The sequence below is a fragment of the Pteropus vampyrus genome, unplaced genomic scaffold (assembly GCF_000151845.1).
Source record: "Pteropus vampyrus isolate Shadow unplaced genomic scaffold, Pvam_2.0 Scaffold541, whole genome shotgun sequence".
Taxonomy (NCBI): domain Eukaryota; kingdom Metazoa; phylum Chordata; class Mammalia; order Chiroptera; family Pteropodidae; genus Pteropus; species Pteropus vampyrus.
The window spans coordinates 2,029,004-2,047,939 of NW_011889322.1; the positions used below are offsets into that span (position 1 = coordinate 2,029,004).

At 36.3% G+C, this 18,936-nt stretch overlaps 1 protein-coding gene and 1 pseudogene across 1 annotated transcript; one reads left to right on the forward strand and one right to left on the reverse strand.

The window, feature by feature from the left end:
• Positions 1–8,805: 8,805 nt before the first annotated feature.
• LOC105308048 (olfactory receptor 2T27-like) lies at positions 8,806–9,753 on the reverse strand. Its single transcript, XM_011383785.1, has one exon. It carries the CDS (start codon positions 9,751–9,753, stop codon positions 8,806–8,808), a length of 948 nt encoding a protein of 315 aa, XP_011382087.1.
• A 3,160-nt stretch (positions 9,754–12,913) lies between these two features.
• Positions 12,914–14,574, forward strand: LOC111733230 (annotated as a pseudogene).
• The last annotated feature ends 4,362 nt before the right edge of the window (positions 14,575–18,936 follow it).

The window sequence follows — 18,936 nt, forward strand, 5'->3', positions numbered from 1 at the left end:
CTCACTTAGGCCCTCACTCTGACAATGTCTCCTTGTAAGCTCCTGGTGACCCCTGTGCGCAGCTGAACAGGCATTGGTGTTCAGAGCGAGCAGGTCCATCAATGCAAAAATCTGCCCAGGGACGTGACCCCTTTAAAGAGGTATCTGCTGTTGCCACCACCTCTGTCTCCCTCAGCCTCTCAGGACTGCATCCCTGCATCCTTGCCCCATGCAACCTTCTGCCGTTGCAGAGTGCTTTCTTGGATTTCTCCATAGTTGTATAGTTCCCAGGCAATTTTTCCTTGCTCTTTGCTCCTTTGATTTGGTTGCCAGAGGGATGAACAGAGCCGCTATCATCTACGCCATTATTTTCTCCCACTCCCATTCATTTATTTTTGCTTTTATTTCCCTTTCTTTGAAGTCAAATTCCTAAAATCCTCTCTAAATCCAATATCCATGAGTTTAGTACCTGTGTTTTCTTCTATGCAATTTATTTATTTGGGTCTTATATTTAGGTCTTTCATACATTTTGAATTAATTTTGGTTTATGGTGACAGATAACAGTCTAATGTCACTCTTTTGCATATAGCTTTCCAATTTTTCAGTACTATTTATTGAAGAAGCTTTCTTTTCTCCATTGTATATTTTTTTGGTTCCTTTGTAAAAAATTATTTTCCCATCTACATGTGGGTTTGTTTCTGGATTCTCAATTCTTTTCCAATAGTCTATGTGTCTGGGTTTTTTTGTTTGTTTTTGTTTTTGTTTGTTTTGTTTTGTTTTGTTTTTTGCCAGTAGCATGCTGTTTTGATTACTGTCGCTTTGTAGTATAATTTGAAGTCAGGCAGAGTGATATCTCCAAACTTAATGTTTCTTTTCTCAGGATTGCATTGGTTATTCAGGGTCTTTTGTGCTTTCATACAAATCTGATGATTTTTTGTTGTTGTTGTTCTATTTCATTAAAAAATGCTTATGGGATTTTGATGAGGATTGCATTAAATCTATATAATGCTTTAGGTAATAAGGTCATTTTAACTATATTAATTCTTCGAATCCTTTAACATAAAATATTTTCTATTTCTTTGTCTTTTTCAATTTCTTTTAATAATGTCTTAGTTTTTACTGTATAGATTCTTCACATTCTTCATTAAGTTTATTTCTAGGTATTTTACTTTTTTGTTGCAATTGCAAAAGAAATTACTTTTTCTGAAAATTTATTATTAATGTATAGAAATGCTACGGATTTTTGTATGTTGATATTGTATTCTGAAGCTTTATGTATTTGTTGATTGTTTCTAACAGTTTTTAAGTTGAGTCTTTTGGGGTTTTTTTTGTGCAGAAAATCATGCCATCTGCAAAAATTGACAGTTTAATTTCTTTATTCCCAATTTGGATGCCTTTTATTTCTTTCTCTTGCCTGATTGTTCTAGCTAGGACTTACAATACTATATAAATAATAATGGTGATAGCAGACAGCCTTGTCTGTTCCTGATCTTAGAGGGAAATATTTTAGTTTTTCACCATTAAATATGATGTTAGCTGGAGTTTTGTCACATATGGCCTTTGTTATGTTGCTGTGTTTTCCTTCTATACTCATTTTGTTAAATGTTGTAATCATAAATGGATGCTATATCATATCAAATGCATTTTTTTCATTTATTAACATGATCATATAATTTTTATTCTTAATTTTGTTTATGTGGTGTATCACATTGTTCAATTTGCACATGTTAAACCATTCCTGTGTTCCTGGGATGAAGCCCACTTGATCATGGTGTATAATCTTTTTAATGTGTTGTTTGTATTTGATTTGCTGGTATTTTTATTTAGGATTTTTGTATCTGTGTTCATGAGAGATATTAGTCTACAGTTTTCTTTTTTTGAGTTATCTTTACCAGGTTTTGGTATCAGGGTGATGTTGGCCTAATAAAATGCGTTAAGAAGTATTGCCTCTCCTTCAGTATTTTGGAAAAGTTTGAAAAGAACAGGTATGAAATCATCTTTGACTATTTGATAGAATTCACTGGTGAAGCTATCTGTTCCTGGTCTTTTATTTGGGGGAGGTTTATGATGATTGTTTCAATTTCCTTACTGTTGGTCAGTCTATTTAGATTTTCCAGTTCTTCATGAGTCAGTCTAAAAAGGTCGTGTGTTTCTTAGAACTTGTCCATTTCTTCTGGCTATTGAATTTGGTAGTGTATAATCTTTCACAGTATTTTTGTTTGATTCTTTGTACTTTGCTGGTATCTGTCCTACCTTTGTTCTTTTTTTTCTTAGTGAGTCTAGCAGAGGTTTGTCAATTTTATAAACCTTCTCAAAAAAAACAAAAAACAGCTCTTTGTTGCATTAATTTTTTCTATTGTCCTTTTGTCCTCAATTTTATTTAATTCTGCTCTAATTTTTATTATTTCTTTCCTTCTGCTGACTTTGGGCTTTATTTGTCCTTCTTTTTCTAGTTCTTTAAGATATAATGTTAGGCTGTTTATTTGGGATTTTTGTTTTCTTTTGTTTTGTTTTAGAAAGACTTGTAATGATATGAACTTTCCTCTTATATCTGCTTTGCTGGATCCCAAAAGTTTTGATATGTTGTATTTTATTCTCATTTGTTTCTTGATCTCTTCTTTCATTTCTTCTTTGACCCAGTCATTCTATAGTAGAATGTTGTTTAATCTCCACATATTTGTGGTTATTCTCACTTTCTTTTTGCAGTTGATCTCCAGTTTCAAATCATTATGGTCAGAGAATATGCTTGGTATGATTTTAATCTTCTTAAATTTGTGCGGTTAATTTTGTGTTCCTACATATGGTCTATCCTTGAGAATGTTCCATGTGCACTAGAGAAGAATGTGTAATTTGGTGTTTTGTGGTGAAGGGCTCTATACATGTCAATTATGTCCTATTGGTCCACTGTGTATTTTAAGGTTGATATTTCTTTATTTAATTTCTGCTTGGATGATCTATCCATATCCAACAGTGGGGTATTTAGATTTACTGCTATAATTGTGTTTGTCAGTTTCTCCCTCTTGTTCTTTTAGTAGCTGTTTTATATATTTTGGTGCTCCCTGATTGGCAGCATATATATTGATAAGTGTTATGTCTTCTTGATGTATGGTCCTCTTTGTCATTATGAAGTTTCCATCTTTGTTTCTCATTTTTTTTTTATCCTGAAGTCTGTTTCATCAGATATAAGTACAGCTATACACACTTTTCTTGGATGCCATTTGCTTGGAGTATCATTTTCCTCCCTTTTACTTTGAGTCTGTGTTTGTCTTTGGAATTGAGATGTGTCTTCTGAAGGAAGCATATGATGTTGTTGTTTTTGTTTTTTAATTCTTTTCACTACTCTCTGCCTCTTAATTGGTGAGTTCAGTCCATTAACATTTAGGGTGATTGTTCAAATATAAGGTTTTCCTATAGCCATTTTGTCTTTTGTTTCCTGGTAGCTCGGTGTCTCTATTTTTTCTTTGTCCTTGTGTTCCGGTCTCTTATTTTAATTTGGTGGTTTTCTATAATTTTTCCTCTGTTCTCTCCTGTTTTATATTTTGAGTCTCAGTTCTGGATTTTTTGTATGTGCTTACCATTAAGTTCATGTAAAAGAAAGTTTTATATATACAGTAGTATATTTTTTTTTGCTTATTTCTTGTCTCCATTTTCCTTTGTAGATTCAGACCTTTACTTTTATTCCTTCTTTTGTTTTTATTGTCACAAATTGTCCCTATTTATACTATGAGGTCATTTTTAGGTTGCAATAGTTGTTGTCATCTTCTCTTTAAAATTTTTTTTTTGACCTTTAACCATTATGTAATATTTAAGTTTACATAATGGCTAAAAAGTTTTTTTTGACCTTTAACCATTACGTAATATTAAGTATATAATACCTTGTTATTAATAAGGGTTACACTTTCCTGTTTCTGTCTGTTAGTCATGGTACTCATAGTTTTTTTTGAGAGGGGGTTGTCTTTTTATTTCAAGTAGAAACCTTCAGTATTTCTTATAATGCAGACCTTATGGTGGAAAATTCTCCCAGCTCCTGTATGTCTGAAAAGGTCTTTATTTCTCTTTCGTATATGAAGGAGAACTTTGCTGGATATATTATTCTTGGCTGGTAATTTCTCTCTTTTAATAGTTTAAATATTTGATCTTACTTTCTCCTAGCTTGTAAAGTTTGTCCTGAAATGTCTGGTAATAATCTGATTTTTTTGTTTGTTTTTTGGGTTTTGTTGTTGTTGTTGTTTTTGTTTGTTTTTGTTATTGTTTGTTTTTGTTTTTGTTTTTGTAGGTTATCATCTTCTTTTCCCCGGCTGCCTTGAGAATTCTTTCTTTGTCATTAATTTTTGACAGTTTTAATACAATGTGTCTTGGAGAAGGCTATTTTGGATATAGATAATTAGGTGTTCCCTTTGCTTCTTGGATTCATGGATTCAGTTCTCAAAAAAAAATAGACTCTCTGTTCCCTTCTCCCTTTCTTCTCCTTCTAGTATACCCATTATTTTATATTGCTCTTTCTGCTGAAATCAGATAGTTCTTATAAAGGTTTTCTTTTTTTCACTCCCAAGTCTCTCTCCTTTCATCTACATCATTTCTAGATTTCTGTCTTTGATATCACTAATACTTTCCTCCATCCGTTCAGCTCTATTTCCTAAGCTTACTATTTCATTCTTCATCACTTTTGTTGAGTTCTTTAGCTCCAGAAGTTCTACTTGGTTATAAACTTTCAGTATTTTTGATAAGGTATTTCTTTTGTTCATTGATTTTATTTTTGAGGTCATTAAACTGCCTGAGTATTTTTGCATCTTGTTAAGTTTTTTCAGAATTGCAATCTTGAATTCTCTGTCATTTAAATCACACATTTCTATGTCTTTAAGCTTATTTTCTGGAAGAAAATGAAAAATCTCCAGAAAATAACAAGGTTTGTTCATGGTATTTGATGAATTATTTCTTCACGTAAGCATTTATGGGAATAAACTGCTTTTTTAAAAAACTTATTATTATTAAGAGTGATTCCTCTTTAAAAGGTTGATAAGAAGAGGGTTTTTGGTTGGTTTCTAGCAGATGACACACAAGCCTCCTGCACTGTCCAGGCCTCTCATATCTCTGCTTGTGGCAAAAAAAGAAAAAAAAAGAAAAAGAAAAAGAAATGCCTTTTACTCTCTGGAAAGGTGTGTGTCACCTGTGTGACTAGCTTACCCATGGGAGAATGTGGTGGTCAATGGGAATCCAAGCCTCCTAAGGGCCCCTGACATCCCTGTCCTGCCTCAATAGCCAGATGCTGTGCTGCTGGGGCCCACTGCTAACTCTGAGAGGGTACAGAGGTAGCGGGGCATACTCCTAGATGGTGGGGGGAGGAAGCCAGGCTCAGTAACCCAGCGTTCTGCCTCACAATGGCTGTTGTTAACACATAACTTTTGCCTCTATATTTCATCTCTGCTCTGTTCTCTGCCTTGATCTCTGGGCTCTGCCATATGGAATACACTGGTCACTAGGCAGGAATGCTCAAGGTTACAAAGAGTGCAAACCACTGCCTACTCCCCACCCTCTCCCTGTGTCTTACAGGGAGCTCCAGGCTGCATCTCTAGAACTGGTCTTTACTCCTCTGCCTTTCCTCCTCACTTTATTCGCCCACCTTCAAATGTTCTGATGCACAGATCTCTCAGACATGTTTGTGTGCTAGGCTGGGTGTTCTCCATTGTGTTGTAGCTGTTCAGCTTGTAATTTCAAGGGGAGAGGTCAGGAGGATCACTCATACCACATGATCTTGACATCAGTCCTCTTTATTTAGTCATCTATTAATGGGCATTTATATTGCTTCCGTATCTTGGCTATTGTGAATAATGCCACAGTGAACATAAAGGTACATATGTTTTTCAAGTCAGTATTTTGGATTTCTTTATGTAAATACCCAGAAGTGGAATTTTTGAGTCATAAGGTAGTTCTATTTTTAATTTTCGAGGAACCTCCATACTATTTTCCATAGTGGCTGTACCAATTTGCAGTCCCACAAACAATGTATGAGGGTTCCCTTTTCTCCACATCCTCACCAGCACTTGTTGTTTGTTGTCTTTTTGATCATAATCATTCTGACAGGTGAGAGGTGATATCTCATTGTGATTTTGACTTACATTTCCATGGTGATTAGTGATATTGAGCATCTTTTCATGTGTCTATTGAACATCTGTATATCTAAAGAAATGTCTATTCATGTTCTTTGCTTATTTTTTGATCAGATTGTTTGTTTTTTATATTGAGTTGTATGAGTTATTTATATATTTTGGATATTAACCTTATATAGATGTATCACTCACAGTGTCTTCTCCCATTCAGGAGGTTGTCTTTCCATTTTGTTGTTGGTTTCCTTTGCTGGGCAAAACCTTTTTAGTTTGATATAATCTCATTTGTTTATTTTTTCTTTTGTTTCCCTTGGCCAGTGAAATATATTTAAAAATATATTACTAAGAGAAATGTCAGAGAATTTTCTGCCTATATTTTCTTCCAAGAGTTTAATGGTTCCAGGGCTTACATTTAAGTCTTTAATACATTTTAACTATATTCTTATGTATGGTGTAAGAAGGTGGTCTAGTTTCATTTTTTACATGTGTCTATCCGGTTTTCACAACAGCATTTATTGATAAGACTGTCTTTACCACATTGTATATTCTTGCCTCCTTTGTCATAAATTAAATGGCCATATTGGCATAAATTAATTTCTGGGCTCTCTGTTCTGTTCCATTGATACATGTGTCTGTTTTGTGCCAGTGCCATGCTTCTTTGATTACTATAGTTTTGTAGTATAGTTTGATATCAGGTAGCTTGATACTGCCATCTTTGTTCTTCTTTCTCAAGATTGCTGTGGCTCTTTGGGTTCTTTTGTACTTCCATATAAATTTTAGGGTTATTTGTGGTAGTTCTGTTAAAAATGTCATTGGCATTTTGATAGACATTGCATCAAATCTGTAGATTGCTTTGGGTAATGTGAACATTTTAGCAATGTTAATTTTTTCATCCATTAGCATAGCATATCTTTCCATTTATTTATCATATTTAATTTTTTTAGCCAATGTTCTATATTTTTCAGAGTACCAAAATATAAGCTTTTATTGTATACATTCTTCTCCCCACCAAACCTTCTATTCTTCCTCAAAAATTTCTTCTGGCAATCCTTCTAGTTATTTTATATACTTTTCATTTCTCGTTTATAAAAGTTGTACAATTTTCCATAAGATAAATGGACCACAATTTGTTCGGTCATTATTACACTGGTTATTGCCAGTCTTTGAGTAAACAATTCAGCAAAAAGTATGTGTGTACCTATGTTAAGTATTAATATTTTTATTTCATTTATTTTAGAAAATTTCCAAAAGGAGAATTCTTAAAAATGGAAAACAATATTTGAATTTAATAAATTGCATTCCAAAAAGCCATAATACTACACATTTATATTAACAAAGCACAGAGATATCCTTTTTTACACATTATATTCACTAACAGGTTTTAGAGTGCTTTTTGGTTTTGATGAGTTGAAGGATGTTGAAACAATATACACTACAATTTAATTTATATTTACCATTAGGAAGAACTGGTTACCGTTTACAATGGATTCTGCAATAAATTTCAGTTATAAAGTTTCATTGTTTTTCATGTAGGCTCACATCAGAACCATTTTCTTCATCACAGAAAACTGAAAAAAAAAATTCTACATCAAGAGAATCTTGACGTGAGCCTAATTATTGGGACTCACAATTCTAACATCCATTCTGGTGTTAGGCAGCAATCATGTTTGTGTGTGCTTCCATATGCACTTGTACATTGCCTCTTAAGGAGTCCAACAAAGCACTTCTCTAATGGCCATACGACAAACTAAACTTCTGGTCATCTCTGTTTGTTATTTCAATCATATTCATGGGTCCACTCTGTTCCATTTTTTGGTGAATGTTCATTTACTTTACATAGACTGCCAACACCAACAAACTCTGATCACTTTTATCTTTGGATTTGTGCCAGTATTTCCCAAGAGCTCGAAAGTATCCTATTAAGAAAGAAAGCCCGGAACATTCACTGACTCGAAGGAGTCTGCTGTATATTTTCCATGTCTCTCGACAGGCAGCATGTAGGTAAAGCTTTTTGAGACCATTATCTTCATTCTTTATCTTGAGTTAACACTGTACTCACTGAATGAGGGGCTTAAAGCTGGAGCTAATGAGGACTTAGGGAGCTTGTAAAGTCAAGAGGAAAGACAATTGCCTGTCACTTACCCATAGCAGACATTACTTTCACCCAAAGCTTGGTACATCAGCTTTCTTACACTGTACCTGAGCTTAGGAGTCTTGCTTATCTGAGAATGACAAGGACAGTTTCTACCTAAGATAGACAAAGAGAATATAGCCAACATGTTGAGTTTATCAGGGCATTCAGGAGGGAAAAAAAAGTTATTTTATAATTGTCCCTGATAAGACCATTCTTTTTTACATATTAGTCATGTTTGTCTTTTCTAAGTTACATCTGCCGATGGAAATTAACAAGACCTGAATCCCCAAACAGAGCTTAGCCTAAAGACACGGAGAAATGTCTAAATGTTCCAGTTATAAAATAAAGTTATGCTTATGAACTGGTTTCTAGAACAGCAGTTGAACTGATCCATTTTGGAAACAAATAGTTAGAAACTGATTTCAAAAGTTTGTTAACAAACAATATTAAAGTGATATTGTCAACTAAATCCAACCATGTAGTTCGGCCATTGGGCTGCAGCAAAAGTTTCATGCTAGAATATTTGCTTACAGATGTCCCCAGGGTCTGTGCTCTCGACCCTCTAGATACTGTTTTCCACCTTGGTATCTATGTGTTCTGTTTAGAGACTGGATGTTTTCCCAGGACTTTCTGCAGAGCCCCCACTACATCCTTGTTTCTCAGGCTGTAGATGAGTGGATTTAGCATGGGTGTGAGGACAGTGCAAAACACAGACACAGCCTGCTCCTGCTCAGGGCTGTGGGAGGAACCAGGTGTCATGTACAAATAAACACATGGCCCTAGATAAAAACTTACCACCATAAGATGGGAGGAGCAGGTGGCCAAGGCTTTTTTCCTGCCTTGGGGAGATTTCATACGAAGGACAGTAAGGAAGATGAAGATGTAGGAAGCCGTGATAAGTCCAAAAGGGATGATGATAAATGAAATGCCCATCACAAAGACCACCAGCTCATAGGTGGAAGTGTCTTTGCATGAGATCTTCATAATTGCTGGCATCTCACAGAAGAAATGGTGGATTTCTCTGGAGCCACAGATAGGCAGATTCATGGTATAAATTGTGTGGGCTGTGGAAGCCAAAATGCCCCCAATCCAAGACACTACAGCCATTTGCAGGCAGACCTCATGGTTCATGATGACCACATAGCTCAAGGGGTTACAGACAGCTACATATCTGTCATAAGCCATGAGAGTCAAGAGGATGCATTCAGCACCCCCAAGAGTAAAGAAGAAAAATATCTGAGTTCCACAGGCCAGACGCGTGATAGTCTTTCTCCCGGAGAAAAAGTTAATCATCATTTTTGGAACAGTACTGCTGATGAGGGCCAAGTCCACGAGGGAAAGCTGGCTGAGCAGAAAGTACATTGGGGTGTGGAGCCTCAAGTCCATGGCGATCAGGAGCAGCAGGGTAAAGTTCCCTGTGACTGCAGTGAGGTAAATCAAAATGATAGCATAGATAAGGATGCTGACGAACCTCATGTTAGGGAAGAGTCCCAAGAGAATGAAATCTGTTGCCAGTGTCTCGTTTGCTTCCTTCATGGCTATGATTGCTCTGGTTCTACCAAAATGAAGCAAGAAAAACAAAAGTCAAATGAAATATTGTAAGGCCTTTCAAAAAATGTGCTGGCAGTTATTGCTGTAATAATGTGAAGTAAAAAATAACTCCACAAATTTTAGCAGCTTATGACAAAAAAATATATACATATTCTCTTGCTCCTATATCTGCGGGTCGGTTGGGGCATTTGGCTTTGAGAAGCAGGTCAGGTTCAGATGTCCTCCACCAGACACGTCTCACTGTAGGGCTATCCCCTCTCAAGGAAGATGGCAGATGCCGAAAAGGGTCAAGCAGAGTCACGATGTTCCCTAAAGCCTGAGTGCAGAACTCATGCTATCACTTTCAATCACATTCCACTGACAAAAGCAAGTCACACACAAAAAGAAGCCCAGCATCTATTTGGTGGAAAAGGAACCTCCACCTACAGGGAACCATAAAAGGATAAACATAAAGAAGTAATTGGAGATGATTAATATGCTCTATTATGTTTCTCAAAACTCCTACCACCACTATCCTCAGTTTCATGGTCTTGATTCTGGGTTTTCAGAAATTTCATAATTTAATTCTTCATCTTCTATTTAATGTGTTTTATTAGGCCTCAATAATAAACATCTATGGATTTATTATGATTACAAACTAATTTCACTATGGTGAACTTGAGGTTATACATAGCCATTTAATATAGTCACAGTTAGACATGCAATAGGTAAACTCATAAACTCTTAGCAGTTTTTTTTGTGTATGGATCTGTTTACTAAATCCATGGAATAAACTACAGATGGGTGTGAAGTAGCATGCAGTGAAACAAATATGTTATCCCTGTACTTGAATGGAATCTGGGATGTCATTTTCTAAAACAGTACACATCAACCAGGAAATGAACTTAGATAGTCAGGATTGTGTTTTTCTTTAGATTTATTCATGGAAACTCAATACAAACCACATTAGGATAAATTCAGAAATAATAACTAAATCAGATTCCATAAGCTGTATGCGAGAAATTAGATTGTGTTCAAGAGGGAGGCCTCCCTACAAGTTTGAAGTAGAAATGGAGAATTTTCTACTCTAAGCAGCTTGGGAGAGGCTAGAAGGAACTAAGCATGAAACGTAATTTTTTATGAGCATGTTACTAATTGCTCAGATGGTATATAGGCATTAAGAAAACATAAATCTGAAAACATGGATGGATCTTAAGATTATCATGCTAAGCAAAATAAGTCAGAAATAAGACAGCAAAACCTGAGAACTATATAATTTCACTCACGTGGGACATGACATAAAACCGAAAGCAACAGAGACTTATAGACACAGACAACATTTTAGTGGTTACCAGAGGGAAAGCGGGGAGGGGAGTAGATAATGGTAAAGGGGGTCAAATATATGATGATGGAAGGAGATTTGACTTTAGGTGGTGAACACACAATGCAATATACGTATAACATATTATTGAATTGTACACTTGAAATCCATATAATTTTATGAACCAGAGTCACCACAACAAATTCAATAATAAAAAGAAAGAAAACAGAAATCCACTAGAACTGTATAGTGTAGGAAAACGCAGCTGAGGCACCAAATTTTAAAATGTAACATAACAATATTCCCCACTCTCCCCACCAACACTGCTACGTGGTGCCTCCTGGTGGCAACAGCAGTGATGTGTAAATTCCTACTGAAAACACAAAGATACTCTTTGAATTTACTGTTAATGCTGCTTCACTGATTTGAGTTTATCAGGTTCACTGACTTCTGGAACCCAGTAATTATGCCTTCCTGCCAGTGACGGCTAGATTTCCAGGCAGAGGGTATGGAAGGCTCTTAGAAACAGGAGGTGGAAGGTAAAGAAAGAACCAGATTCAGGAGGTGGTTTGATTTAGTGAAAATGTTCTTAAGGTTTGTCCCAACTTGAGGAATCTTAAATGTCCAATTTAAGAACATATGTTCTAAAGTTGCACCCTGCTGATTGAACTAAATATTCTTCCTGGCATCTCAAGTTGCTACAAAGGTTCTAATAAGAAGACACACTACACTGAAGAGGTGCAGAACCACCAATATGAGTATTGGAAACCAGGTTTATTTTGTTCTCATTCTACCTGTACCCGTGTACCCCCATGCACCAGATTTTCCTCAAAACATCACAGTTCTCCAAGAATTGCTCTTCCTGGTTCCTTCCTGAGGGAGAGCTGGTACTGGAGATAGCGTTTGGGTTTCTACCTCAGACAGTATTTCTGAGATCATATAGACAATTACAAGTATGAAGGACAACAGCAAGTGCTCCAGAGGATCCTTAAGGCAAACAGAACACCATGGAGGACATGAATCCCTAGGCATGTGTTAATTGACTTGATTACATCCACTGCACTCACTTTTGCTCAAAACAAAACTCCATAAGGAAAAAATTACCCTGTTTATCCAGGACTTTATTCTCCTGGGTTGCTTAAATATGTCCCATATTTTGGCCTCCCTAAGGGTCTCATTTACTTGGAATTCATTTTCAGATTCATCAACAAGAAATCATGTTCTTGTGAACCTTTACTGAATTTACATAAGAAATTATAAATTTATTTTTTCCAGTAGTGGCTGCATAAGGAAAGAATATTTCTCTCTTGCTGATTCAAAAAGCATTGTCCTTCAAGACAAACAGAGCTATTTACCATAGTGAAACCTAGCCATCTTGGATTTCAAATAATTTCTTTTCTAATGGTCTTCCACAAATAATATATAGGTATGTTATCAATGGGAAAGCTTTCTAAAAACACACACTTACAAAGAGTAAGCAGTAAAATCTATTTCTTTTCCTATCTCACCAGCTTGGAGTTGTGTGTTCAAGGGTGGCTGCCACAGAGACGACATTACGATATATCAAGAGACGTATGATATCAGCACGAGTCATTGGTTGTGGTGTTAACCTTCTCCACTTAAAGTATTGTTATCCAGAATTTTCTTTGTTTTAAAGGTACAATGTTTTCTTTACACACTACATTTTTAGAAGCAAATCTCTATATCCAGTACACAGTCACTGGGGTAAGGGCTTAAGCTTCACTTTCAGAAAATGATTATCTACAGATTTATTACTTGGAATTCTGTGAGAAAGTTTTGTCCCTTCTTCTCCATTTATTTATTAAACTATTTATCTTTATCAATATGACTTCAGGTATGTGGATTTTTTACTTGGTGTTATAATTCATCACCATGTTACTTATTCACTGTATACCCTAGGAGTAGGGTTGCTGTGTTTTATGGAAAGTCTGTATTTTACTCCATAAGAAACTGTACAGTTGCCTTTGAAAGTGGCTGTACCATTTCACATTCTTATCCTGGCCCACACTGGGTGCTGTCAGTCACTTGTGTTTTAGCCATTTAACAAACTTGCAGTGCTGTGCTATGGGATTTAAATTGTATTGTTCAAATTACTAGTAAGTAATTTTCATTGCTTGTAGGCAGTATCAGATCAAATCTTTTGTCTTACATATATATTCTAATTATGGACAATTCAGAATTTTCTGCATATTCAGCTGTATGCTTTGCAAATATATTTTCACATTCTATGGCTTGTAATTTTATTCTTTTAATCATGACCTTTTAAAAACATAGAAGGGCGCTCGAGGTGAAAGCGCTGCAGACACCATTGTCCTCTGATTCTTGTGGGGCCAACCTCAACATCTCGCCTACATCCGACTTGTTTATGGCCTGCAGTTTGGTGTGTCTGTTTAACCACACCCCCGCCCCACCCCCCAAAAATGGAAATGGAACAGCTAGAGGCAGCCTTCACCAACACCGAAATCAATGGCGAATGGAAGAGGAACAAGCTTTAAAAAGGTCTGGAAACACCGACGAGATGATTGAATTGTGCATTCTGCTTGAGAGCGCGAAGGCTGGGGCAGCGACGGGAAAGGACCGGAAAGCGGAGCTGTGACAGAAGAACTTGCGCAGGGCGCCCGGCCACAGCTGCTCCCCGGACGCTGGCCTCGCCTCTCCGACGCCAGCCTCGTCGGAGGAAGCCTGGGAGCGCTGCGAAGGCAAACAGATCGTCCTTGGTCGTTTACCAGGGTCTTCCATCAAAGGACATGCCCGCCTTATTCCAATTTTTACGGCGAAACCTATGATTGCGGTAGCTTCACAGTGAAGCTTGATGGCCGCCGTGGGCATCCCATGGGGTTTCCACGCGGGGAGAAAGAGGTTTGGACAGAAGGCCTCATGGTTGGGCGGCGTTGGATGCCTCTAGCTGGAAGAGGTTATGATGGTGTGAGCTCCCACGAGGACAACCATCCCCTCCCTCAGCACCACGTACAAGGTGGCCGCGGAGGTGGCAGCTCTCGGAAGCTTCCCGTTCCTCCACCGCCACCTGGAGGACACCCAACGGCCTGTGACAGAAGAGGGGCCGTCGGAGACCGTTATGATGGCATGGTTGACTACAGTGCGGTGAAGCTCGGGGCTCTGCAGTTGACTCATAGAGCCCTCGGAATGACAGATGGCTGTGAATCACAGGGTGGCTCCGATAGGATTGTCCCTATGCAGGCGGCCACCGCTCGTGTGGTCATCTTGGTGAACGTGCTATCACAAGTCGCAATTCCCAAAGATTTAGCTGGACCTGTTTTGGGCAAAAGTAGTCAGCGGATTGAACAAATTCGTCCTTAGTCGGGAGCTTGGATCAAAATTCATGAAGATCAGGTCATTACAGTGACAGGAACACAGAACCAGATACAGAGTGCTCAGTGCTTGCTGCAGAACAGTGCGAAGCAGAATGCAGGTGTTGAAGGATGCTAATACAAGCTACTTTTTCTTTTATATAGAGTGAGGCAATATTCTGGAAAGTTTCTCTAAGACTAGGGAAAAATTGAAGGAGTCCTGTACGGTTTTTTTTTTTTTTTTGCTTTTGTTTAAACAGCTGACATTCCTCTTCTTCAAAGGTTCTGCGTTTGAGGTGTAGTGAAATCTTCACCAGATGTGATGTAGTTCCTTACAAAGGGGGGTGGGGTCTGTGCAAAAATAACATTGAAATTTTGAAACAGCAGCAGGGTGAGTGAGCTTTAGTTTTTGTTCGTTGGTTGTAGTTAAAAAGGAAAGTCTCCCTGTGTAATTACTGTGAACAGTCTGCTTTGTGGTCAATGTTACATTTGGGGTGGAGAGGGACAGGGAGCAAAAGTAACAACAGCGTATACACCCCTGGCGTCTATTCAGAGCGGTGTGCAGAATGTAATGCTCTTTTGTAAGAAACGTTTTATAATTTTTAAAATAAATTTAGTGAACCTAAAAAGTATATTTTAGAAATATAATTCAAATATCATAAAATTCACCTAATAACGTGTATGATGGAATGATTTTAGTGTATTCCGAATTGTACGACCATCATCATGGTCTAACATTAGAACAATTTGCTTGTGCAAAAAGAAACTCTATATCAAGTAATAGTCAAACTCTTCCCTTTTCTCCATCACTAATCCACTTTCTGTTTCTATATGTTTGCCAAATCCGGAAAATTTATATAAATGAAATTCTACAATATGTGACCTTTTGTAACTTGCTTCTTTCACTTAACATAATGTTTTCAAGGTTCATGTATGTTGTAACATGAATCAGTACTTCATTATTTGTTATTGTTAAATGTTTCATTGTATAGATATACCACAGTTTGTTTATACATTTCTCATTATATGGGTATTTGGTTTTCACTTTTTATCCTGTCTGTTATTTTATCATCTAATTTTTTTATTATTAAATTTATCAGGGTGACATTAGCTAATAAAATTATGTTTCAAGTGTACAATTCAATGATACATCATATGTATATTGCATTGGGTGTTCACCACCCAAAGTTTCCTTACATCACCACATATTTGACCCCCTTTACACTTACCTACTTCCCCCTCCCCCCTCTTCCCTCTGGTACCCACTAAATTGTGATCTGTGTATGAATCCTTGTCTTGTTCATTTGTTACTTTCAGTTTTACATCCTACATATGAGTGAAATCATAGAGTTATCACCGTTTTTTGTCTGACATACTTCGCATAGCATGATAATCTCAAGATTCATCCATGTTGTTGCAAATGGCAGTATTTCATCTTTTCTTGTAGCTGAGTAATATTACATTGTATATATGTACCACCTTTTGTCTATTATGAATGTTGCTATGACAACCATGGGCAAGTTTTTCTATGGATATATATTTTTATTTATCTTGGATACATAAATAAAAGAGAAATTGCTGGATCAAAGAGTAACTCTATGTTTAACATTTGAGAGTGACAAACAGTTTTTCAAAGTGACCACACCATTTCACAGTCCCTTGTCAAAGATTAGTTGACCATATATGAGTGGGTTTATTTCTGGGCTCTCAATCTGTACCATTGGACTATGTGCCTATTTTTATTCCAATACCATACTGTTTTGATCATTATAGCTTTCTAATATAGCTTGAAACCAAAAAGTGTGATGCTTCTAGCTTTGTTCTTTTTGCTCAAGGTTACTTTAGCTACTCATAGTTTTTTGTGATTTCAAAGTTTACTATAGTTTTTTCTTTCTATTTCTGTGAAAATAACATTGAAATTTTGATAGGAATTGTATTGAATCTGTGGGTTGCTTTGGGTAGCATGAACATTTTAACAATATTGATTCTTCCAGTTTAAAAACATGGGGTACCTTTTCATTTATTCCTGTCTCCTTTCATAAATGTCTCATAGTTTCAGTGTACAGATCTTTCAACTCCTTGTTTAAATTCATTCTTATGTGTTTTAATGTTTTGATGCAGTTGTAAATGGCATTGCTTTCTTAATTTCTCTTTCAGAATGTTAATTGTCAGTGTACAGAAATGCAACTAATATTCGTAGATTGATTTTGTATCCTGTCACTTTACTGAATTCATTTATTAGTTTCAACATTTTTTGGTGGAATCTTTAGGATTTTTATGCACAAGATAATTTTATCTGCAAACAGAGACAAATTTACTTCTTCCTCTGGTTTGGATGACATTTTATTTTCATGGCTGATTGATCTGACTAGGTTGTTTAGTGCTACGTTGAATAGGAGTAGTGAGAATGATCACCCTTATCTTGTTTCTGGTCCAAGAGGAAAGATTTTCAGCCTTCACTGTTGAGTATAAACATTAGCTGTGGATTTGTCATATATAGCCTTCATTATGTTGAAATATATCCCTTCTTCATCCAATTTGTTGAGAGCTTTTATAATGAAAAAGTTTTAAATTTTATCAAATACTTTTTCTGCATCTACTGAGATAATCATATGATGTTTATCCTTCTGTCTATTAATGTGGTGTGCCACATCTTTTTTATATTTGTATTTTTTAATTATAGTTGGCATACAATGTTACATTAGTTTCAGGTATACAACATGGTGATTAGACATTTATTTAACTTATGAAGTGATCATCCCGATAAATCCAGTACCCATCTGACACTGTACATAGTTATTACAATGCTACTGCTATACTCTATATCCCCATGACTGTTATGTAACTACCAATTTCTATGTCTTCATTCCCCTCCCCCTTCAGCTATTCTCCACTCCTGAATATGACAACAATCAAAATGCTCTCTGTACCTATGAACTTGTTTCTGTGGTTTGTTTATCCTGTTCCCTAGATTTCACATATTCTCTTTCTGACTTACTCCACTCAGCACAATATCCTCTAAGTCCATCCATGTTTAAGCAGCTAAAAAGATTTCATTCTTTTTAAAGCCTGAGTAATATTCCATTGTATGTATGTGCCACCTCTTCTTTAGCCAGTCATCCACTGATGGATACCCAGGTTGCCTCTATAACTTGGCTAGTGTAAATAATGCTGCAATTAACATATGAATTCACATGTCCCTTCAAAGTAGTATTTTGGGTTTCTTTAGATGAATACCCAGAGGTGGGATTATTGGGTCCTTCTTTGTCTCTTGTTATAGCCTTCATTTTAAAGTCTATTTTGGCTGGTATAGGTATTGCTACTCCAGCTTTTTGTTTGTTTGTTTCCATTTTCATGAAACACCTTTTTTCATCCATTTACTCTGTCTGTATGTGTCTTTTGATCTGAAGTGAGTCTCTTGTAGACAGCATATCTAAGGGTCTTGTTTTCTTATCATTCAGCCACACTTTCTTTTGATTGGTGCTTTTAATCTACTTACAGTTAAAGTAATTGTTCATAGATATATAGTTATTACCATTTTATTATTCATTTTTTAATCTTTTTTTTTCTATTCCCTTCTTCTTCTTAAAGATGTCCCTCTAACATTTCCTGTAATACTGGCTTGGTGGTGATAAACTAGCTTTTTCACGTCTGAGAAGCTCTTTATCTGTCCTTTAATTCTAAATGATAGCTTTGCTGGGTAGAGTAATTTTGGTTGTAGGTCCTTGCTTTTCATCATTTTGAATATTTTCTGGCAATCCCTTCTGGCCTGCAAAGTTTCTGTTGAGAAATCAGCTGACAGTCTTATGAGATCTCCCTTATAGATAACTAACTGCTATTCTCTTGCTGTTTTTAGGATTCGCTGTTTGTCTTTAACCTTTGTCTTGGCGTGGGCCTATTTGGATTCATCTTATTTGAGACTCTGTGCTTTTTGGGCTTGTATGTCTAGTTCCTTCACCAGGTTAGGGAAGTTTTCAGTGATTATTTCTTGAAATAGGTTTTCAATTTCTTGCTCTCTCTCCCCCTGGTACTCTTATGATGCAAATATTAGTGTGCTTGAAGTTGTCCCATAAGCCCCTTAAACTATTCTCATTTTTTTTTTTTTTGGATTCTTTTTCCTTGTTGCTGTTCCAATTGGGTGTTTTCTGCTACTTTATCTTCTAAATGGCTGATTCAATCCTCCGTTTCATAATCTACTGTTAATTCCTCCTAAAGTACTCTTCATTTCAGTTCTTGTATTCTTCATTTCCAACTGGTACTTTTTTTTATTGTTTTCCATCCCATTTTTATGTTTTCTCTCTCTTTGTTAAAGTTTTCACAGAGGTCCTCTACTCTTCCCCTAAGTTCATAGAACATCCTTATAACTAGTGTGTTGAACTTTGCATCTGATAGATTGCTTGCCTTCATTTTGTTGAGTTCTTTTTTTGGAGCTTTGTTCTGTTCTTTCATCTGGGACATGTGTCTTTGTCTCCCCATTATGGCTACCTTTCTGTGTTTGTTTCTGTGTATTAAGTAGAGCTGCTATGTGTCCTGGTCTTA